This window comes from Passer montanus, unplaced genomic scaffold (genome assembly GCF_014805655.1).
Source record: "Passer montanus isolate IOZ18808 unplaced genomic scaffold, ASM1480565v1 scaffold149, whole genome shotgun sequence".
Lineage (NCBI taxonomy): Eukaryota > Metazoa > Chordata > Aves > Passeriformes > Passeridae > Passer > Passer montanus.
This window is the reverse complement of record NW_024361940.1, coordinates 83,037-108,175: the sequence shown is the minus strand read 5'-3', so window position 1 is coordinate 108,175 and position 25,139 is coordinate 83,037. Positions and strand designations below refer to the sequence as shown.

The window sequence follows — 25,139 nt, the reverse complement described above, 5'->3', positions numbered from 1 at the left end:
CACAGCACTGCTGTGAGTGCATCCAAACAACAGTACCTGCGTTCTGCACGCTCCTTCTTTTTTAAGACAACATCCAGATCTTGTAATTGTTCCTCTAATTTTTCACAGAGTAATTTCTGAAGGAAGGAAACAGACTATTAGTTTATTTCATAATCAGCAATTTTCACATTGAAGTAACATTCAGACTCTTCATTCACTCAGACTTTATCTGGAAGAAGCCTTGCTACTGGAGGCTCCTCTTCAATGAACAAGGCTTTACAATAAAGCCTGTCTTTCTAAAACATGAGCTCCACCATCAAGTCAAGGTTGGATGAGACCTTGGGCAACCTGGTCTAGTGGAAGGGGACCCTGCTCATGGCAAAGGAGGTTGGAACTCGATGAGTTCAGTGGGCACTGCAGCAAAAAGCAGAAATACACCTTAGGATCATTTCCTTACCAAATACTCAAGGAGCTGTATGCAAAAATTACTTTTTATGGAAAAATTGTGCCTTAGTCCATGTTAATGCCCTCATTATACTATTTCCAAGGATGCTCTTCACCCTTTTACAAACTGTCATTTTTCATTCTGAAGAGTACTTTAATAGCAACAGAACAAGGATAAGCTATTACTAAAAGTGTAAAGAAAACATTCTTACATATTCAAAATTATCACTGCTAAAAAACACTCCTCAGAAGACAACTAAAAACCAGCACCAAATAGAGTCATCTCACATCATGCCCAATGTCACTAGTTTACTGTCAGGCAACAGCCCTTTTGGCACAGACTTTCTCTAAAACCAAGGAAGGGGGTTGGGATCAGGCAGATTATTCTGAAAATGTGTACAAATGGTTTCCCATTAATTTAACAAGAGCAGCATCACACACTTTCTCCTTATCCTCCCAAGCACCAACCCTGCTTCTAACCTTGGAATAAGGGTTCATACTTGTCTATTACTTGACTAGAACAACCCTTGCTTTCCCATCAGAGACAAACTATGCCCTGAGATTCATCAGGAACAGCAGCTTTCTCTAACCAGCTTCTGAGCAAATGTCTCTGAAGAAGGAATAACACTTCAGAAACAGCTGCTTGCTCTGGCCACTGATCCATCCCTTGTTGCCTACTGTTCCTGCTTACCGGACAATAACTTAAATGTTTCTTTTGGGAAAATTTAAGACATTATATCTTTAATGCTGTGCTAATCTGGTGATTTAATCAGAGATGGGAGATAATCAGTGTGACTGGAGATTCCCATCTAAAAATCAGCAACACGCAGTCATTCATCACTACCAGAACTAAGAAAGAGAAGACCACATCACAAATTCAGTTTTACTAATGGACAAGAGGGAAGATCACCAGTCCCACCATTCATCCCAGTCTATTTGTTAACAGACAAAAAAGATTATAAAAAGGACTTGTTAAAGTTCCAGCCAATCTCCACAACCACAAGGAAAGCTGCAAGGACGAGTGAAGTCACACAGGAACCATACATGCTGGCAAGGCGGGCAGAACCACTCTCCATCAGGGATGATCATCAGCGGAGGGCGAAGGCAGGCTGTGTGGTAGCCGCTGTCACAAGAGTCACACAACAAAATCTGTGCAAACAAAACACGTTGTGAGTATCTTTTGGCATTCACGTGTAACAAACTCCACAACTATTTCCCCAGCCAACACAGAAGTGTTTGGACTGCGCCAAAACAAAAAAAAAAAAGCCCTGTACCATTTATCCTGTAACACACTTCCAGGGCCAAGGGTGGTTTTCATGGGGAAATTTATTTATCATAGTTTTCCACATTAACACCACATTTCCTCTTACTGTATCTTCTCAGTACTTAGTACTACCGGACTACATAGACTATGTGCTCTTAGTGTAGAATCTGGTAACACTTTCCAGATCCTAGACTAAGTGGAAAACTCCATCTGAACAAGACATGGTATTACCTGTTTTCCCTGTGCTCTCTGCTCCCTGTGCAGAAAACCTGGCCTTTTTCCTCAGTCAGGATAAATTTATGACGTGGGCAGCAGGAACAAAGTCTTGCAGGTTTGCAGGGCATCCACAACTAGGCAACTACTAGAAGTTCATACTTAGCTGGGTAAAATTTGAGATATCCTTTTCCATAAAACTTGAGAACAAAGCTGGCATAAGCTGTGTTTATATCTACTGAAATATTTATCTCTAACATCCTAAAGGGCAAACTTTCTCTCAGCTATGCCAGGATGTCTGTCAAACATCCAAGAGTGGGCTTATTTTTGGGATTCAGGACTGTATATGATGATTTCCCAGATAAACAGAGGAATTCATGACAGTCTCTACCACAAATAAGTGAGAACCACAAGAAACAGCAAAATCTTGTGCTCTGTCTGGAATTTCACTGTACTCAGTCCTCAGCTAGATCTAATGAAGATGACTATGCAGCTATGTGGTCACTAATGCCTTGGAAAGTAGACATCACACTGCTGGAATTCTTTTTAATGCTGCTTCCTCTGTATTGATTACAACTGCAGGCACAACCTCAAAGCCTCACCCAGACTGATTCTCAATTGGCTAAGGTGCATTACACCCTGTAAAAGGTTCTATATTTGTTTTGGCAAACAGGAAAAATAACATCCTTTCCTCTTTATTCTAGGCAACTCAGCTAGCCCTGAGTTTAGCACATAAAAACTATAAGATACTCCCAACACAAGGCCACCCTGAAGAATGACGTGCCTTCAGACACCATCAAAGCCAATCCACCAAATCTGACACAACAACCCACAAGCTTCCCCCACATCCTACCAGCTCAGGATGATTGGGAAGGCCGCACTTCTTGCAGGGCTCATCGTCATCAGCAGGTGGAGCTTCTTCTTCCTCCTCTTCCTCCTCTTCTTCCTCCTCCGCAGAGTTTTTTTCACTCTCAGAATCCTCAGTCTCTTCATTACTTGAGTATTTCCACCTGCCACGTGTCCGCGTACCCGTCCACCGAACTTTGCTTCTCTATGAGACACCATTTCAAAGAAAAAACACAAAGGAAGCCCACAGAGTTTCTTCCCAGATCTTAAAAAAAATATTTGCCTCCAGAGTAAAGTGATTCATTTCAGTCAGAACAGCTGCAGTAAATTTACAGCAAAGCATTTCAATGAATATGTTGTCTTTCCAAGATCCTTAAAATGCAACGAGATAAAGGGAAAAAAATTGCATCTATGTGCAGAAAGAAATTTTCGAATAAGATTTAGAAATAGGAAGACAAATTTTTCCACTCAGACCATTTTTTTTCTATTTTTCTATTCTATTCGACAATGCAAAATTCATAGTGCACATGGTAAATTCCACACTTAAACTTTCTGACTTTTTCATGATAACTTGCTCCAACCCAAAGAGAATTTTTTTTTTCCTCCCACCTGCCTCCCCAAAAAGTTTATGCATTTTTTTTACTTTGGAAAATGTGTTTGTTTCTGAAATAAGATCACTGCACCTTTTAAGTGCATAACTTAAGTGCATATCTAGCTCTTCTTTCATGTTTATACTTCATTATTTTCCTTAAGTGAAACATGATTCACCTGGTGCTTCTTTTTTGCTAATCAAAGTGGCACTTACCCCTTTCTATCATATACTGTATTATGAATGAAAATATTTTGAATATATATATTACCATATTTTGAATAAAAACCAGATTTCAATTAAAATTCAGAAGACTATTCCGAATTACTTAAACTATTTTGCGCAACTAAGATATTTTAGATTTAAAGCAACATGTCAAACAGAAAAAACTTTTATTCCCATTGACTGACATGTTTCTCACACCTGTTGTTCTCTCACAACTTATTACCCACTTCCCACTGAAAACAGAAAATAATTTTTCCAGCTTTTTAAACTCAAAATATTTTTTGGATTTTGACTAAATTATTCACAGACCTGAATAAGCTGAATAATGCAAAAAATATTCTATGTATCCTGCAGGATGAATAAAAAAGGATAGAATATGAAAATGCACAAATTATTCCATTTCTCCTGCAGGATGGACTCGTACCAAAGCAGCATTTGTCATATTGGTAAAATTTTGTTTCAGGTTCTTAACACCAGTTTCTACTTGTTTATAGAGATTTTACTGTTCCTTTAGCTTTAGCACAAAGGTACTTCAAATCCCTTACAGAGTCTCAATTTAGGCTACAGACTCATCATACAGCATCACAATTTCAAATTGGGTTTTTTGTAAGATCCATTTTTAAAAAGAAAAGGAACCCCAAGATATAAAGTAAGCTATTAAAGACCTTAGTATTCTTCATCCTGTTTAAATGACAGAAGCTTAACAGCCTCAAACATCTTCCTCTATCATAATTATTTTAGAAAAGGAAACATCTTTAGATCTCTTGCTCTTTCACAAATAGAAATCAAGTTAAAACAGTTAAAACACCTGTAGCAACAGTACTTCAAAATTCTAATAACTTTAAGGATTTACAATCACTCTTACTTTCACATGTTTTCTTTTTTAATTAAAATCTTCAAATGAAAAATTTGTCTTTCATTTCCCCGTGCATGTGACAGCATTTTTCAGTACAGATGTTACCATTCACTGAAAAATCAAGCATTTGTTCATTTTATAAAGGTTATCCAACTTTCTTTCACATTCTAAATGAGTGAATGCTTTGGGAAAACTACATCAGTCAAAAATATATTGCAGTGGAAAATTAATAGGATTTTACAAGTTGATTTTAAAAAGTGGACTTAAAATATATAGACTCATTCATCTTTTGTTTCGTGCTGCATATCCAGAGAAAACAGAAGATAAATTAATAAAGAGTTATTTATAAATACACAGTCTCAGAAGCACACCATACAAACATATGTTTAACTTTGTGATGTATTTACATCATTTACTTTTAAAGATCTCTTCTGCACAAACAGAAGTTAATATGAAACAAAATCCTGTACCCACATTAAAATGTGCATCACACGTGTGAGAAAAGCTAAATATATCATGATTTCACCACAACAATACCTTTAGCTTTACTTAGAAACAGAAGTCATAATATTTTTATTCTTCCCCATTTGTTGGTTCCTTTTTATCTTATGATCATTCTGAGCAACCAGACACCAACAAGTATCCATCTAGTAAATCCAGAGGGGTTACAAGTCTCTATTCAGCCACACAGCTGAAAGACTCACATCTGATCGTGCTATTTTTTAGAACAATTCACTCAGGTTGATTTGTCCTACTTAGGCTGGTTTAAGTGACAGATTTTATAAACTGTCAAAGCTTATAAAAAGTCAACAGATATTAGCACTCTCTTAAGGGGTGTTTTTAAATTGGTTGAGCTCACTAACTGGATTGCAAAACTGGTTTCTTGCAAAAGCTGACCAAAGGAACATAATCCTCAGTATTCCTATGTAAGAATATATTCTCCTTGTAGATAAGACTGGGGATTTTCTTTACTCCCAAGTAATAAAACTATATTTACCTTGTTAACTTTAGAATTTGTCTCCTTCTCTTGTTTTTTTGCATCTTCTTTTCGTTCTGGTTTTTGTGCTGCTGCAGGTTTCTCCTCTTCCTCTTCAGGTCGTTTCTTCTCAGGCTTCTGATCCCGAGTCTCCACAACTTTTGGAGTAGGCTTGGATATTCTTGGTGACCGCCTTAACGTGCGGCCAATGCTGACCTCTTCTGGCGGTGTTTCTGTCTTTCTCTTCCGACTAGAGATCCTGATGGTTAATTTAATTCCTTCTTTTTGTCTTTCAGAAGTTATTTCTTTATTTTCTGTTGCACAGGTTTCTTCTTCAGAAACTAGCTTATATTTAAATTTGCTTTTAGGTACTGGAGATTCTTTTTTACTCTCTGAGGAGTCCTCTAGATTAGATGCATGGGCATCACCTAATCTATCTGGCTCTGTTTTGGCAACTTCTGGCTCTTCCTCTTGTTTTTCTGGGCTGGATTTTTCTTCTACTTTGCTCTCCTCAGGTAGAGCCATTTTACTATCAGAGTCCTCCTTTTCCAGAACAGGTTTCTCTACTGTAACAGGTGAAGTGGATGCAGGAGGTATCTCAGAAGCTTTTGGAGAGTCGTTTTTCTCCTCAGGGTCATCTTTACTTTTCAAAGTCTCTTCATCAGCTAGTGCAAGCTTAGGCAGTTCTGCAGGAGCAGATGCTTTTGGGGACATCTCTAGCTTCTCTGAACATTCTTTGGGTGATGGCATGCTGTCATTTTTGAGATCAGTGGCTTGTTTCTCTTCAGTTGTTTTGGCACAGTCTTCAGAGTTTGAAGCCTCTTCTGCTACTGTCTCAGTAGTTGTGCTGTCAAGGGACTCTTTTTCCACAGGACTAGATTCCTCCTTTGAAGGCACTTTCTGATTAGAAACCTCGGAGACCACAGCCCCGATCTCTTTCAGCACAGTTACTGCATTTTTCTCAATCTCACATGTTTTTATAACAGAATTTAGGGAGTCTGATACTTTTTCCCCACTTTTTCCATTTTTCTCTTTTAATGAGGTGCTGTCTTCCATAGCACTAGCAGAGTGCTCTGACTTACTATTTTGTATGACACTTGGGGTTATTTTTTCACAGCTAACCTCTCCATTTACTAGAACCTTTCCATCAGGACATAGAGCAGTAATGGTAGGGACTCTCTTAAAAGCTTCTTCTTCTGGTTTCCCTTCTTCCTTCAAGACATCCTTTGTTGGAGTAACACATTTACACAGGGGCCCTTTTATTGGACTGTCATAGTCATCTGTCAGTTTGATCTCTCGCTTTTTAAGTGGTATTTTTGCTTGTTGGTCATTTTTAAGTTTTTCACTTTCTTCCACAGATTTTTCCACAATTTCTTGTGGAGTTTTGACATTAACACAAAATTCTAACCTCTCTGGCTCATGAACTGCTATTTTGTCCATACAGATTTTCACTTCCTTTAGGTCTTTGGGTTCTGTTTTGTTTTCCTTCACCTCTACTTTAACAGGCTTGACATTTTCTTTAAAGGAGTCACTTTCTTCCTTGACAGTCTGCTTTTCTTCACTGTGTTCTGAAGGTTTTTCTAATTTCACTATTACTGGCAGTTTTATAATTTCTTTTTCTTCCACCTTCTCAATTTTAAGTGCATTTTCGTCTTCTTTGACCACAGGAGGAGGAAGGCTTTCCGATTCCACTGACTGTTCCTCTACCGCCTCTTTTTCTTCTTTGATTTTCAATTGATTTTCTGTTGACAGAGAAAAACAGCTAAGAAACAACCAAGGGACCTACAGGATTACAGAGAACTTCATCAAAACAGAGGCATACCTAAAAAACCTGACAGCCCAAGTTTCACACAAAGGACTCTTCTCTCACTGAATTAGTAGAAATCTGGCTTGTCTAACTAACACTGTCATTAAACAAGTGGGCTGACAATTTCTAGCTATAGAACCACTGTTCAGTCTAGCTATATATCAAGATAAACCTAAATTTCAGAAGCCAGCAGCAGAACTCTAGATTTATTCTTCTTTCAATACACATCTCAGTCCCTTCTTCAGTATTACCACAATACTTCCAGAGGATACATAAAACCTAGGCAGAGGCATGAAATCTCACTTGAGTCTCTGGGCTATTTCAGAAAACAGAACATAGTGTAAGATTCCATGGCCTTCAAGAGACATTCCTTAGAGAAATGAGTCCCCTGTTTGTACATGTTTTTATTTCAAGATACACTTAGCTATTGTATTTCACCAGTTCAGGGAAAAGACATTCAGCATTATGGCTTATGGCAAAATTCATCCAGGTTCTCCAGGCAATGACTACATCTCCTACATGCAGACAATATTCTACACTCACTTCACCTGCAGTTTTTAAAACATGCAGTGAATAGTAGCATATCCCAGGAAACCTGCAGAGCTTAAAGAATCAGGTTATTCCACTTTGCTAACTAAGATTTAGATCATTAGGGCTTGAAGTACAGCTCCAGCATTTAGAATAAACCATACAGCTATTTATATATTGTCACTATGCACTTCAGCTTGTTATTTATTTTGAACACAGTCTCATGATACTTCAGGTTTTTGTATTTTGCCAACCACTTTGTGTCAACTAGAAAAAGAACTAATTAGAAGAAGCAAATACAATAGCACTGTATATACCAGAACAGCAGCTCCTGCCACCCGGAAGATGCTTTTGCAGGCATGCCACAACGGCAAACAAAAAGATGGATTTTTTTTTCTTCTACCTCACCCCTCTCCAGCTGAGCTAGTGCAGTTTTTTTTTTTTCATGATGAGAGCTTTTGGATGTGGTTAAAAATATACAAGGGAAAGGACATGACAGCTAACAATTACATCAAAGAAATTAAGCATTTTAGAAAAGAACAGTGAGGAGGAATTCACAGATCTATTTTCAAATACAAGGCATGTATCCAGATAAATCTCACTATCAGTACAGTAAAGATGCATCTCTAAGGCTCCAGAAGTGGTAAGGTGCTTTAGAGGTGCACATTTTGAAGGCTCAAGGCTGGTTTTTCCCCCTTCATAGAAGCGATGCCCATTCAGAGCCCTTTTAACTGCCTCTGCAAAGGTATCTGTCTGTAACAGTGAGAATGAAGTATTTTCTCTGTGTCCAAATTCTTCCACTCTCCTTTATTTCTGTCTGTCTAAACTTTGCTCAGCCATTTCTTCCCACCACCTACAGCTTTCTCCCAAACTTCATTAAGGATCACCAGAATTCCAAAACCTCTCCATACCAAAAATCAGCAGATGTTCTATAGTTTAACTCCCTGAACTAATCACAAAACCTTTCATATATACATGAAAAGACTCAGTCAGAGCACAAGCTCTCCTAACACTACTAGAGTCAGTCAGGCCAGTAAATATGTAAGCACTGGGTTAGGTTACCATGTATCTGTATGCACTAATTTAACGACACACCGAAAACGGCCAAAGCCAGAAAGTGTCAGGTCTTCCAGCATGGTTTCCCTACATCTTAGTAGGGCCTTCAGTGCAATCCCTGGACTACAAGGAGGAGATACTACTTTCAGTTTCTCAACTGAAAGACTCTAAGGAATGTTCTGTGAACACACTGACAGCACTCAAATCACCGCAAATGTAAATAATTTCATTATTCATTACATACATGGGACATGGACCTGTAGGAATGAGGCCATGAAGATGTTCATAGGGCTGGAGCACCTCTGCTGTGGAGACAGGCTGAGAGACAGCCTGGAGAAGGATCAGGAAAGATGTTATAGCATCTTCCAGTACTTAAAGGGTCTTACAAGACTTTTGACAAGGGCATGGAGTGACAGGATAAAGGGGAAGAGCTTTAAACTAAGAGAAAGGAGATTCAGATTAGATAATTTGGAAAAAATCTTTACTGTAAGGGTTGCCCAGCAAAGCTGTGGCTGCTCCATCCCTGGAAGTGTTGAAGGTCAGGTTGAATGGGGGCTGCACAAACTGATCCAGTTGGAGATGTCTCTGCTCATCACAGGGAGGTTGCACTAAGAGATGGCCTTTAAAGATGCCTTCCAACCCAAACTATTCTATGATCTTGAAACTAGTGCCTAGAGGTGATTTTACACCAATGCCTAATGCAAGTATTGAGCCAGGAGAGTGTGCCACAGGATTTGGGGAATTATCTACAGTAAGGACATGTAAAATGTTTTCAAATGGCTGCTCCTGAATTCAATGTAAAGCAAAATAGTATCTGAAGAAGAGGTCTCAATCAGATGATTTAAGTTGGCTTGACTGAGAGAAAAGCAAAATCAGGACATGGAATTAATTCTGCAGTGTTGGTAACTGTGCAGGTTGTGTTGGCACTTACATGCAGAGTAAGATACTGGAAATGCCTTAGACTGAAAGATAATTCTGCTGGGTTTTGTCACAATTTACTGTCATTTCTACAATCATCTCTTAGTACTTCCACAACAACTCCAATTTTACCTAAATATTTCTTTTGTTCTACACCGCTTGTTGCAAAGAAGAACAGAATATTAATTCCTCCTCTCTGATACTCAAAACCTAGAGAAGCCTTGGCTAATTCTACATATCCAAGTAACTTCCACACATTTGCAGAAACACCTACTAACACACTGGAATACTTAACTTTTGCTTCTGATTGTAAAAATATTTTCCTGAATTTTAAGAAAATAATAAAACCAGGTAGTAAAACTGGGGTAAAATTACTTGGGATAACAAACTTCTAGTTTTTCATGACCTGAGAGAAGACCAGATTCTTATAAAGTCAAATACTTCAGGCTGACTGATACTTAGCAAAACCAATGCACAAACCAACAAGTCAGGCAAGTTACTAAATACATACAATGACATGATAATAAGGAAGGGAAAAGGTTCTTGGCTTTGATCTTGGAGATCTTTTCCAACCTAAATAATTCTGTGATTTTAATAACAACAATATAATGGAGGCAGATAAGGACAGCCTCACTTCAACAGTGTTTGAGCATTTTAAATTGTTTTAAGTTAAGCTCATGTCTTCTTAAAATATTGTGTCAAAATGTGAAACATTTGAGGAGATAACCTATATTTTTCTGATTCTAACTCAAAAGCAAGAATAAACACCACACCCAATACAGTCTTGATTTCAATCACGGCATTGCACAAGCAGATTTCTTTTCTTTTTCAAATTTTAATGTTGCTAAAACAGGAGAAGTTTGGCAGTGGTTCAATGCTCCACAAAAACATACAATAATGAGCATTTACAATATTATACAAAATATACCAAAAAAAAGTTACTGAGAAAACATTTTTACACAGCTGTCTTCCTATAAATGTTTGAGATTAAATATGCATTGAAAAACCTACAAATATATTCAGAATTTCAAAGTATTCAATATTTACTTGATTTGCTTTTTCAGTGAGGCTGAAAATTCTAACACTACCACAGAAAAACATTTAAGCTTTGAGAAAAGAAGGCAGAAAACCTTGTGTAGCTGCTTCTTCACCCTTTTTGGTGTCTTCATCTTCTATGCTTGGACTTTCACGTGATGAATTCTCCTGCTGAGAATTGTTGTTTTTCAACAGAGCAGGATCAATTTGCGCTTTCAAGAGCTCAAGGGTCTCGGCAAGCTCATTGCGGTTTCTAGAAGAGAAAAACACATTCTCTGATAAGCCACTTACTTACCCCACAGGGATTCATAAAGAGTAAACAAAGATTATCTGCTTAAATTAATTACCCTGAAAACCTTATAGAGTTATATAGTGAAAACACAAGCAAACTGAAATGCTTGTCCCGCCAGTGGCTGCACCTTTGCAGTCAGAAACCTTTCAATTTATCCATACCAAAATAAAAATATTGCTTTTGGAAGGACCTTATCTATTTATCTATCTCAACTCAACTCCTGTTGGGTCTGGATCCAAGCTGCTACTATTATTCTGTTATTCATTACCCTCTCCTTAACCATCACTGATTATTCTTTGCTATTTCTTTTTTTTTCTTTCAGCAGTGAATAAACTACAGCTCTCTTCATGCACCAAAGAAGCAACCATATCATTTGAGTGAAATCTGCAAAAGCAAACAGCAAATTTTTTGCAAGTGCTTATACTCAGCACATGCAACAAACACCAAGTTGTCTAGAAAACTCCATCAAGTTATGACAGCAAAATCATTGGTGCACACCGGTCTGAGAATGAATCTCAGTGCACTGTAACTCCTTATTTAAACTGCACATCTTAAAAAAACTCATCTTAATTTATAAAGAATTTGAGCCATGACTGTACAGTCATTGCTTTCTTAATGAATTAGAATAATAAGGTGCTCACATCTGTTTTTCAAAGTCAATGTTCAGCAATTTGTTCTTCCCAGGTTTTCAGAAAGAAAGGAAGCCTGCAACAATTACAATATATGGAGTCTCACGAGTTTTAAAACCATTTCAAATTTCTTAATGCATTACTGTGGCTTTCAGCTGTGAGTGTGGAGCGTTAGAACCTTCCCAGCAGAACCCTGGTTTCTTTTTCCTTCGGCAATGAATTTTGGAGCCTATAACGCATGGAAGAGATAGATGATGCATGGATCAGCTCTTAATCTGTTTGTCTGGACATATTTACTTTATTCCCCACAACAACTGTATACATGTAACTCGTAGTGATGCTTATCATTTTATGTCCTGTCGATACTGGATTAAACACTTCCGTATGACTCCCTCAGTTACTGAAGTCATGGCAGTGTAAATAACCTGCAGATAGTTTGTGTTGGAAGAGACCTTCAAAGACCAACCCTTTCCAATTTCCCAGCCATGGGCACAGACATCTACAACACCAAGTTGTTCAAAGCCTTACCAAATCTGGCCTTGAAGACTTCCTGCAATGGGACAGCCACAGCTTCTCTGAGCAACCTGTGCTGCTGCATCACCACTCTCACCGAACTCTTCTGTAATAATCTTTGGAATAAAACTCTTCTGCTCTCTGTCAGTTTGAAGCCATTCCCTCTTGTCCTGTCACTACTGTAGCCTGTAGCCATGATATTTTATGAAAAATCCTCTGCTAGGATTTTTCCTGTCCTGAGGAGCTGAGAGCCTCAGGAAAGAAATGTAAACAATAACTATCTGCTGCTGTGGAATGTCACAGGTGTATCTTTCATTGGTCCATGTGGATTGTTTTCAGTTAGTGACCAATCACAGCTACCTGTGCCAAGGCTGTGAGCAGTCACAGGATTTTGTTATGCATTCCTATTCTTCTTGTCTTTGTAGCCTTCTGATCCTTCTTCTCTCTCTGTTCTTTTAGTACAGTTTTAATGTAGTATTTTAATATAATAGATAACATAATAAATCAGCCTTCTGATGAAAATGGAGTCAAGCCTCGTGTTCTCACACAAGGGGTTGCTTAAAAAAGACATGCCTCTCTAACAAATTCCTCTCCCCTTTTCCTGAGCCCCTTTAGATACTAGAAAGGGCTCTGAGTTCTTCCTGGATCCTTTTCTTCTCCTGGCTGGACAATCACAAGTCTCTCAGTGTGTCTTCATACGAGAGGCACTCCAGCCCTCCGAGCATCTCCTTGGCCTCCTCTGGCTTCCTTCCAACAGGAGTAATTGCAATATAATTTCCCCAAGAACAAATCTGTCCACTTGGAGCTTTCCTAACAAAACTCAAGTTAAGGAAGGAAGAATATTCTTATTTTCTAAGGCATTTAGCTGACCAGTAAGGAATATGGAGCCATCATCCTTAAGACAGTCTTCTCTGGCTACCCTGTCTATATATTCATTGCAGCTTGAACTAGCAGGAAAAAAATTATGTGATGGTTGCTACCAACAAATCTGTGAGTTATTTCTGTACATGATTTTTCACTAGAACATAGATGTCAATGCAGAAAATCCCAATGTCCTGAATCCTACTGTGTGAGAAATGAAGATTTATTTAAATACATTTCTGAGCACAAGTCACAAACAGCTAAAAACTGCACAAAATAAAAAAAAAGGAATACCTAACAATGCACTTCCATGTGGATCCATCCTGGTCATCCTGTTCTTCTATGTACATCCTGACATTATGCTCCTGATCCAGCTGATACCAGTACATGAGGCCGTCCTTGTCCCGACCAATGGGCTGCAGACGCATGGCATCAGCATCTTCCTCGTTAATGATATTCTTAAACTTTAGATTGTCATCAAACTGACATTCACAGAGATACTGAAAAAGTAAAAAGACTGGTAAGATATCAAAAATATAAACAGAAAGAAAAAAATCAGCTCATTTAATTTCAATGTTATTTGGAACTTGTTTTTAGGCCTCTCTCTGTTGGATCTGTGTGTCAGCTGTAGCTACAAGTTTTTTCCAGACCATGTTGTTTTTAAATGAGAGACAAGGGTTAGTTTTGGGGTTTTTTTTCAACCTGGCTAGCTTAGAAAGCTTATTCTCAAATTTCATTACATAGCACAAAATTATCTCATTCTACAATAGAACCCATACATAACTTGGAACCAACCCTGACAATTTTGTCAAGACCACAAAACGATGAAGTCCCATTTTGCCTTTGGAATTCAGCAAGGTAACAAATACATTTCAAAGTGTGTATTACACAGGCAAAGAGCTCTTGACAAAGCAGTAAGCATGAGACTATTTTCACACAAAGTGTGAAAAATATGCAAACATGCAGTTTGGGTCCATTCTACCACAATGAATAATAATATGTCTGTTCCAAGATCAGCTCTATATTTAATATATGCGCTTATGGTTCAGTCAAGCAAAGTTTGCAAGACCTTAAAGTGAGTGAGGAAGCAGTAATTTAGAACCTTAGCTGATGAATGCATACCTTCAGAATCCCCAGTTTGCATTCAACACTCATTTCTAGGTATCCTTTTTTTTCCATCTCCCAAGCCCAAGTGCTGTTGAATTCTTGACATATCTGTTACAAACAAAATAAGCATATTTCTAAGGTTAGGAGAAAAAAGCAACTTTAAACTTTATTAGTAGTACCTTACTACCGTAATTAATTACACATGATCTCTTTGGGATTGCAGTCAGAAAGTCTTACAGAAAAACAAAAAGTAAAACTGAGGCACGTTAGCAAGCACTGTTGAATTTTTATGGAAGAGGAAATCATCGAGTTCCTAATCATCACCACATTCTCTAAACATCCTAAATTAGGTAGCATGATCTGGAATGGGAAGGTATTATTGTCTTTGCTGTGCACATATCTCACATTTTTCTATTTCTGTCTATTTAGAATATAAATTCTCTCAAGCAGACATGACTTCCTATTATATCTCCTTGCAGCACTTAGCAGACAAGTTGTCAGGGTCTCTTGGGGCCCTCTAAGTCCTACAACTGTACTGCAGATAACAAATGCAACTGCTACTCACTCTGCACTGTGGAATTATTCCTCTTTACAAAATATCTTGAGCTTCAAGCTGCTTGACAAATATTTAAAAATATTTTAAATATAGCAAATTTCAATTTATTTAAAGGGAATAAATTCAACCGCACCAATATGGAGGGAAAAATCCTATCACCAGAAAAAAGCAGCAGTAGAGGAGAAATAGATTGAATCAGCATAAACTCAAATAATAAAGGTGAAGAAGAAATTCCCTCTCCTCCTAAACAACTCAGACATTCTTAAGTCAACTGTCATGAAGAGACAAGCTGCTCATCAACTGAGGACACATGGTGGGATCTCCAGTCAGTGAGGCTATTCCAGTGGAAATATCCATGAGGAGGCAAAAGCTGATCACAGCTACACCTCCAGGCAGAATTATTTTGCAGTGCCACTGCTGAATCACAACTGTTAAATCAGTGCAAGAGGCGCTGCTGCCCTTCAGTCTGTAAGGCTGGACTCAATCAGAACAGTGCAGTCTCCCAGTCAACAAATTATTATACATAAGATACAGTTACCAAGCTACTTAGAAACCTGCCAATCACATCTGAATGCAGCTTTCTCTGGAAACAGCAGGAAAAATAATCCTAAATTTCACCCACCAGAAGTACAGATTAACTGATTGATAATGTAAAACTCCACCTGGGCTCCAACCAAGCAAAGGGGCTGCCACCCATCCCCTGTTCCCACGGCCACACTACCAACCCTCCACTAGCCCTAGTACTGACACCATTTCTCAGGTGGTACAAGGGTAAGCCTGCAGTTCGGTCAGCTCAGCCACACCATAAAGCATTCTTTGACTTTAAGCTGTGACCTACAGAAAAGAGTGAAGGGCACTCTGGTCACAAGGGATCCTGCTGAAGAGCAGTTTTTCTTGATCTGAGGTTAAAGAATATTACACAGGGACTTCTCTGATGCCAAGCCAAAGCTCACAGCAGGAGACAATTGCTGCTCACTGACAAAATGAAGCTATTCTACCTTCTCTCTCCTTTTCAGCCATGTAATATGAAGAACGCTGGGAAACTGTGCATCAAAACCCTTGCTCAGGGCATATGCCAGTCGCTGTTCATTACTTAGTCATTAAGTGTGAGAGCAATAATGAGAAGCTTCATGTGTTACGAAGTGTATGACTGTCAAAGCAAAAGCTTTGAGACATCAGAGCTGATGAAGCATCTGTTCAAACTGAAATGACTATATTTGAACAATTAAAAAACCAGCTAATTGTGCTTTCTCCTGACAAGTGCTGTCACAACCCTGAACTACACATCTCATTGATCCAGGCTCTGCTGAAATCTCAGTCTCTGCCTTCCCAGAGTGGATGCTTCACACTGATCACAAAACTGCTGCTTGCAGAAACTCCTGGCTTTTGCATGCAAAGAGTGGTCAGCACCTTCCCACCCTGCAAAAAATGCTGAAACATCTCTCTTAAATAATTCCATAGCAGTTATGATGGCATCCAACACTATTACCATGCCAAATGTTCACTTTAAATGAGGAAAATGGAACACAAAAGAGGAGTCTCCTTGACAGAGAAGTCTCCTTAGGTGGGATTACAAACACCTGAATTCTAACAATCAGAAATGTATTCAGAATGTGCTGATTTTGGGTTGAAGGTTTCAGATGGAGCAATGCAGAGAAATCTTCTCTGTATAGAAATGTAAGTTATGTTTGACAGTAGTTAAGTGAAACACTTTGTCAGGAGACAGTGCAATGTGACCTCACTACACGTTTCTCAAAATCAGCTAAGCCGGATGCTCCCTCTTGGTTGTTGGAAGGCCTAGGACCAGGCATTTCTTTACCTCAGCCACACATGACCACAAGACATTCCCTGTGCAGAGGACAAAAGTTAGACTCACAGAGACCTACAGCCATTTTCTTTCATAAAAAACTAACACACATGCTGGTGGATCCAACCTGGGTGGTTCACCACCAAAAGAGGGAAGGGAAAGGAGGGAAGGGAAAGAGCTCTCAACTACCATGGTCACTTCCTATCCCAAAATATATCCAGCTGTCAAAATAGTAGCCACAGGTCAGAAACAATTTTTATGATACTTTTTATATGCACAACAGTCAAGTGAGGCATATTTTATAATTAGTTGGTATATAAACAAAACATAATAATACATACATGCATAAATATCAAGGGCATGTAAGTCTGAATGTCCTCCACTAAAGTTTCTGTGTAAATAAAAACATCTAAAATATATCAAACCCTGTTTTATCAAAGCAACACATCAGTAGTTTCTGACAAAGGAAAAACAGGTCAACTTTGCCTCTTAGAATGTCATCAATAATATGTGGAACAATATTACAGGCATCAAGGAAAAATGCTCTCAGTGGTTCCACACCTTTTCAGTTTTTCCTGGCTTTTGTAGTATTTCCCAACACCGTGCCTTGCCTTTCTAAATTAATCATACCCCTTTGAATTGGGGACAATATTAGCATACCTTTCTAATTAGTTATATTCAAATTCCTTTGTTCTTCAAGGTTCCTTTGAACCACTGGCCAGAATAAGCTTCAAGTTACCTCTGGAGACTGTTAAATGAAGTAGAATTTATTAACACTTACTTGGTCTTAACAGGGGTGTGAGGGAGGGTTTCCTTACTGCTTCCTTGAAGAAGAATTTCCAAACTGCTTTGAAGAAGATTTTCCAAACTACTCCCTCACACTTGTTTTATCACCCTGCTTTCTGCTTACCACACAACTGGTAAGTGGCTCCAGTGGGGTACCTAAGTTCACGAGCCAGAGTTGGGTTTTTTCAGTTTGCTGCAATGGTTTTTGGGTTTATTAAGGAATTTAACAAAATTCAGTAACCGCAGTATTTGGTAATACACAAACTACACACAAATTACATAAATCATTACATTACTATTTTTAAAAATTATCATCAATGCTTTACAGTTGGTTAATGGGTCAGAATTAACAAACAATCTTTAGCAGGTTGTTCTTCAAGACATTCCCAGTCCTAAAAACATCACCATCTTAAAGGGTACACAAATCTCAAGATGAATTCATACCTCTGTAGAACTTACAGACAACATTTAAGGGGGACACCTGCAGCTGGATTTGCCAAGTGCCATTATTTGTATGGTTGCTATTACCATGATGCTGTATTTCTAAGCAAGATGTGATCATGGCTGTATAGACAATAATAACATTACAATTCTGGGGATTAAAAGACACATGGAACATATCCAGAGGGGAAATGGTAACCTATTAATTTTGACTATTCATATATTTTTATTTTTTGAAGCAGTGTAAATTATATAAACTGGAAACTATTTGTACGTAAAGTGTCAACAAAGACACTTAAAATTAAATTATTAAGATAGAATTAAAATATCCGCAATTAAAATATCAAGATAGAATTATGTAAAACAATGGGATGCTCTATTTTTACTGATGCATAATTACATTTTCGTCTTAGCTGTGCCATTCTGAGCAGAAATAAATCACTAAAATACTTTATTATTAACACATGCTACAAGACCTCTGTATGGTTCCTGTGTGAATATCAGCCAAATCACAGTAATTAAATAATATTCAGACAAGTGATATAGAATGAACTGCTACTGTATAAATCTCTGCTCAATTTAACCCATTAGCAGGCTACTAAATCTTCTTTATTTAGGATCTTAATACTCAAGAAAGTATTTTCCTGCCAATTATGAGGGTGGACACTCTCTCACATGCAGAAGATGGTGTCTATTTTCAGAGACCTTTTTCCCAGAAGCCTAGGCAGACTGCAAGTTAAGCTGTGATCTGATGTATGCGTGTTGATGCTGGCACAGCCCAAGGCTCCTGTAGCTCATACTAGGGCTTTCTCACACAACTGTTCATCACAACCATATTTCAGCACTGCAGAATAATACAACATGCATATTGTACCTTGATCAAGTATTTTTCCCATCTGTCTGCTGTGACAGACTTCCCAATCTTTCTCATCAGTTTCAAGTGAAGCTCCACCAATTCTTTTGGGACTGTAGTATTGAGAGAGAGAAAAACAAAAAAAGAAGTTGTTAAGTCTGGTGCAAATATTCTTCAATGCTAAACACTGATAACACTGAAACACTGTGACAAATTAAGACATTTTAATAAAACAGAAACTTCAAGCCTGCTGAAGGGCTGCCCTGCAACTGAGAGGAAGGTTAATTTAATCATTAATCTTTTTGTTTAGATTTACATTTAGGATAATCATCACCCTTCAATTCCAGGATACAGAGCCCAGTGATAAACCTGTGGAAATTCTGGCAGTGTTAAAACCACAACTGTACAGGAACTACTCCAGTCAAACACCCACAAAAACAATACTGCAAGCAGCACACCTGCAACTGCCTCCAAAAACCCCAAAGCCATATTCTGCACCATGCCTGGAATATCACTGGATCCAAATTCTTTTTCACCAGGTGCGTGGAGTGGAAGAAATGTTCCTGAAACTCTGTTCTCACAGATGTAGCTTTGTTACACACTTACTCTCTCTTGTACTAGAAGGACAGAGAGGTACTTAAGATATAGGGCTTGAGGAATGGTTGCCAGAAATGCTGCTGAGTAGAGCTGCACCAGTGTTGTCACAAAATCAAGGTTTTCCAAGAAAATTTATCTATCTCTTAGCGTACATGCCTCAGAAATAATTTATACAGCTTGTCTCAGCTCACATCTGTGATTTATATATCAATCTGGCACCACCAAGTGGCAAATTTGCAGAACACTGATTTTATAAGTTAATGAGTAGCATAGCTTTTAAGAAATATGTAATTGGTAATTATTAATGAAATTCTACATGCCCAGTGACATCAGCTTTCTCATCTGTAATTTGCTGAGAAAATCTTCAAAAATTAACTTTTCAAGTATTTTTATTTCCCTACTTTTTGCATACAATTTTATGTTCTAAAAGTATTTTCAGTACTTCATGCACACATACATTGAAAGCTTTAAACTCAGTATTATGACTTTTCTGCTGGCCCAGTAGCATTACTTGACACAGGATAAACAGCTGGGACACCAAATGTGTTTGTTTTAAACTAGATACCACTGAGATGTTTGTTCTTTTACTCATTTATATATTACCGGTGTGAATCTTTTTAATACCTAACTTGAATTCACCCAACCTTTCTTTGTCTTTCAATCAAATGCCTCAAATTTCAAGTGAACATATTGAGTTGCCAAAAATCAGTTTGATGAAAATGCTTCAGAAATAAAGAAATTTCATACACAAACTCCTTGAATAAATAAATATAAAAAGTACCAGCCTGGTATCCTCAAAGAGACCTCTTTCCAGTCTAGATAATTCATAAGCAACAAGTCCTGGCTTATTCTTTTTCATTCCATTTGCATATAATATTTCCATTACATATTGAATATAACACTCCTTGCTTTTCCTGAAAACTGATGCTTTTCATTATTTTGAACTAACACCTATTTTAAAAGGAACAAGATCAAAGGTCTTAACCCCAATAAGTGCCAAGCAGCTGGCACTAACAAAATTAATCACAAAGCACTTTATACACATGAGCAATTCTATCTATGTTAAATCATAAAATTAAATCTCTGCTTGTGTTTGTGTGACATGGAACTGAGCCAGAGTATTCAAAATCTTGCTGAACGAAAGCTTTTGTTCAGCATCCTTTTTTGCTTGTTTGTTTTTAATCAGACCTTTTTAGGGGTATGCAGTGATAGGAGTCCTAGTTTAAAAAAGAACAGGTGATTTGTTTCAAATAGTCAAATTCCCAGTCACCACAAAAATCTCTGCTAGAGTTTTAGTGTGAGAAAAAATGGAGAACATCAAAAATTCTTAAAATTGGAGAATATGCATGCTCTTGGATCAGCACTTCCTGTGAGTTGTGTTAGTATCTACAGAAACATCACTTGTCTCATTTCAGCATTTCAGCTCTTATATTTCTAGGATCTTCATAGTGCATTGATGCAATTACTTTTACAAATTTCACTGAACACTTCATACCCATTCTCTGTTTACTACCCTTTCAAGATGCTTTTCATGTATTATGCAATATTACTGACTGGATTTCTAGGCTGGCTTTTCACCTCTTCCCTTTGCTGAGAGGAATCCCACAGCACATGCCTGGTGTAATGAAGGAGGCAGGAGGCTTGGAGAAGAAAACTGATGTCTAGTTTGCTCTCTAGGGAGTGTGTGAAGTGCAGCCTGACCAGCCACAGCACCACCACAGCAACCACAGGAGCAGAAGCCTACAGGACTGAGAATAAAACTGCATTAAATCCAAAGTAACTGTAAACCATACAGGATGTACACCTGACTTGTCCAAAAACACCAGCTAAGGAGATGGCCTTGGAAGGCTAAAGAGTGGTGGCAAATCTCTCCCAAAGCACTTAGCTGGCAGGGAGTAAAATTTCACCAGTAAGCACAACAAAAACTTCAATCCTCTCAGAAATGCATTGAACATGCATAACTATAAATTAACTTACTTTTGTTCAGACCATAGAGAGAATTCCTGACAATTCACTGAATTGAGACATCAGTAAGGATCATTTTTACAACACTGTTCTATCCTACACGTAAGAGAAAGAACATAACACCAAAGAGAATGAGCATAATATAATTATTTTGGCTTGTGCTGCCGGCTGGTTTCAGCAAATAACAACAGTAGATTACTATCTCCTTTGCAAAATTTCATCTCCATTCATGTGGGACCTGCATCACTCATTTCAGGAACTTGAATAACAATGTTCCACATTTGTAAAAATTTCACATAAGGGAAGGAACAACACACAGCATCCTTCTTGTATAATTGCCATTGTGTGTGAGGTTCTGGTCAAAAAAGCGTGATGGAACATATTAAAAAACCTTTAAATATGATTATATTCTCAAACTTTTATGAAACTTTGATCTCTCTGGAAAGTAATACAGGAGTTCTCTAAAACCTTCTCAGAATATGCTTAAGCAGTGGAGAAAACACCAGGACTGTGCACAGGGCTAATAGCAGTTCTTCTTTTACAAAAATGCTGTACAAATATTTCAAAGAATTGGCTATAATTAAGGCATGGTGCATTCTAGATATTCAAAAATACATACTTTTCATAGGAAGAAGTCATAAGCCAGGAAGAATGAGTCACCATAAACAATTATAAGGCTTCTGGTGGAGTTCAGCCCTTTTGTTAAACCCTGCACTTCCCTGGAGGGGAGGTTGTCATCTGTGCCTCACACAAATGTCCTTTGAACACTATTCTGTCTACTCCAGCATTTCAGGGAGCATGCTATACATCATTCACATGTCTAATAAATTCGGGAACATCAGAATAATTGAAATGGAAGAGAAAACATACAAACATGTGAAAACCCTCTCAGCAGGCTAGAAAAGCTGTAACTTTCAAACACCTACACAACCACAGATTAAAGACAACCTCTCATGTAACCATAACCCCGTTTCACCCCTATTTATTTGCCCTGCCAAAACAAAAAGGCTTACAACTCACCTAAAAAAACCTGAGACAGTGGGTGAAAACAGAAAATATGACAAAGTCCTGAGTCCAGAAGGAGGATGGGGGGAATATGTTATTTTGAAAATTATTATAAACAAAAACCACTGTGGTATAAAAGCAGATCTGGAGTGCTGGACACAGAGAGGAAGACTGGAACCATGATGTTTTTTCCACTGGTACTGATGTGGATTACAAAGCCTGCGCCTACTGTCCTCCTTCTGGGGCCCAGGAAGAGAACACTGAACTCTTAGTGCTGGGGGGACTTGGGGTGAAGGGACAAAAAAATAAAACTCTGAGATGCAAAGCCCCCTGGTAGTTTTCATGCTCCACAAACACAAACAGGTCCTCCCAGTTACACTAGTAAACCATTTTCCATGCTAACTTGTTTTGGCAAGTGGAGGAAATAAAATGACTCATAAGACATACATGGCAAATATTTCCATTAACCATACGTTCTTTTTCATCCTTCTGCCTTGACCAAAATTACCTCTGCACGCTATGACTGCACTGTCAAATAACACCACACTGAGCAAGAGGACAGCTGAGATTGATGAGATCATTAATGATCTCCCACCTCCTTTCTGCTAAGGGAAGGTAGCTCCCAGCAACCTGCACGCAGCTGGTGTGGATTAGCTACTGGCATCCTGCATGGAGTTTAATGGCAAATAGGAGACTGTTTCCACCCTGTTCAAATTGCTCTGCTGTGAGTGCTGGAGGGAGCTGTCCTGGAGGCACAGACAAAGGCAAGAGCATCTCCTCAGATATCAGCAAAGAGCCAGTATGTTGCACTGTGGAACGGGCTGCACGGAGAAGCTGTGGATGCCCCACCCCTATAAGTGTTCAAGGCCCGGTTGGATGGGGCTTGCAGAAGTGTGGTCTAGTGGAAGGTGTCCTGGCCCACAGCAGGGTGGTTGGAATGATCTTTAGGGGCCCTTCCAACCCAAACCATTCTATGATAATTTACCACTTAGCCCATCACACTAACCATGCAGTTAATTCCCTTTACAGACAGGTCCTTAGGCATAAATTTGCTTAAAACCAGTCAGCTGCATCCCTTACAAAAGGCACAAGAGTCCCTAACAGGCATGTGACCACATTTCCAGCATCTTTAATATTCTCCTTAATTTCTGTGTGAAGTCTGAAGTCCCACGAGCAGTCTGAGGCAGCAAACATCTTGTCTTCTAGATTAGTTTCAACCAAAGAGAAGTCCCTCATCTGTTTCGCTAAAGAACTAGCAAACACTGAGTAAAAGAAAGGGAACAGCATCTCCCCTTTGGCACCAGCACTAGTTTATGACAACATAAATATTCTTCTTGAATAACTATCTAACTTGTTTCTTATCTCAACTCAGTATAAGGAAAACGTGAAACCCTTTTAGTTATTCACAGAAGTTTATAGATCAGAGAAAAATGGCAGGCTTGGTATAAACTTGGCATGATAAATAAATGGAAAGACAAAACTCCCTAGTTTGAACCCAGGCAAGAAAGTTCAGTAAACCTCTGAAAAAAAAATTGTGGCACTAAGGAGCCTCATCTTCACACAGCAAGTTTGGCATAAAAATAATAAATTGGAATCATGTGACCTCATGAGAAAAAGAGCAGTTGTTCCTGTTTGAAAAGACAATCTAAATATCTTACTTTCTGAGTCATTTGATGAGTATTATCCTACCAAACTGTGTGCCTAAAAAAAAAAAAAAAAAAAAAAAAAGCACAGGAAAGGGAAAAAAATGAAACTGCACTGCCTCTTGAGTGAATGAAAAGAGCAATTAAACATGCTGTAATTAAACCACAGATCAAAACAGAATGAACAAGTCACCAAGTAGCAGTTTTATATCCTGTTCCTAGAAAGATTGTTGGCAGGCATTACAAACAAACAAACCACGCTCACATTTAAATGACATTGTTATCCTAGGAAAGTACTTTGAAATCTGGATGCTCACCAGCTAGATCATTTTCACACAAATATCTGAGAACATTTATCTCTCTTGTCTGTACAAATACGTATTAGAAGACTCTCCTTTTACCTGGACTATTCAGAGCACGGGTCACTCTAACATTAGCCAGCAAAGGTAAGATTTTTATCCTGCTGGTAAACCCCCTCCTACACATTCCTATGCAAGAAACCCAGCACACGACCTCTTTCACTGCTGCTTGCAAACGAATCATGACCAACATGGAAAGTGCTCTGAACTGGGACCAAAAGGCTTTTTCTACCCCCAGTTCTTTTAGTAAGTTGCATCACCAGCATAACAGACCTTGCTAGCAGAGCTGCATCCTGACCTTGTTGTATCTGTCCAACCCAGCACTGCCAAGTCCCAGCAGTAAACCATGATCCCAAGTGCCCCATCTCCACATCTTAAATATGTCCATGAATGGTGACTCTACCACTTCCCTGGGCAGTCTGTTCCAGTGCTTGACAACCCTTTCCATGAAGAAATTTTCCTCATATCCAAACTAAACCTTGTCAGCACAACTTGAGACCATTTATTCTTCCCCAATTGTTTGTTAATTGGGAGAACAGACCAACCTCCAACTGGCTACCACCCCCTTCCAGGCAGTTGTGGAGTGATAAGGTGCCCCAAGTCTCTTTTTCTCCAGAACAAAAAATCCCAGTTCCCTCAGTTGCTTTTCACTAGACTTGTGCTCCAGACTCTTCAGCTCTGTTGCCCTTCTCTGGGCACACTCCAGCACCTCAGTGTCTTTTTTGTACTGAGGGGCCCAAAACTGAACACAGAATCCAAGGTATGGCCTCATCAGTGCCCAGTACAGGGGGACAGTCATTGCCCGGGTCCCACTGGCCACACTACTGCTGATACAGGCCAGGATGCCACTGGCCTTCTTGGCCACCTGGGCACACACCTGGCTCATGTTCAATGGCTGTCAACCAACACCCCCAGGTCCTTTTCTGAGAAGCAGATTCCCAAACACTCTTTCCTAAACCCATAGCACCACCTTGAGCACCCCTTCCTCC

The 25,139-nt window shown here is 38.7% G+C and overlaps 1 protein-coding gene across 1 annotated transcript in view; it reads right to left on the bottom strand.

Annotated features, from left to right (window-relative positions):
• The window catches only part of RSF1 (remodeling and spacing factor 1), a 67,732-nt gene that overhangs the window by 23,541 nt on the left and 19,052 nt on the right, over positions 1-25,139 (bottom strand). Inside the window, exons 2-9 of the mRNA XM_039701113.1 lie at positions 18,603-18,694; positions 14,154-14,246; positions 13,326-13,531; positions 10,832-10,989; positions 5,414-7,134; positions 2,754-2,951; positions 1,468-1,572; positions 37-116 (exon numbers count right to left, since the gene is read on the bottom strand). Coding sequence (XP_039557047.1) covers positions 37-116; positions 1,468-1,572; positions 2,754-2,951; positions 5,414-7,134; positions 10,832-10,989; positions 13,326-13,531; positions 14,154-14,246; positions 18,603-18,694 — 2,653 coding nt within the window. The remainder of the gene's footprint in view (positions 1-36; positions 117-1,467; positions 1,573-2,753; positions 2,952-5,413; positions 7,135-10,831; positions 10,990-13,325; positions 13,532-14,153; positions 14,247-18,602; positions 18,695-25,139) is intronic.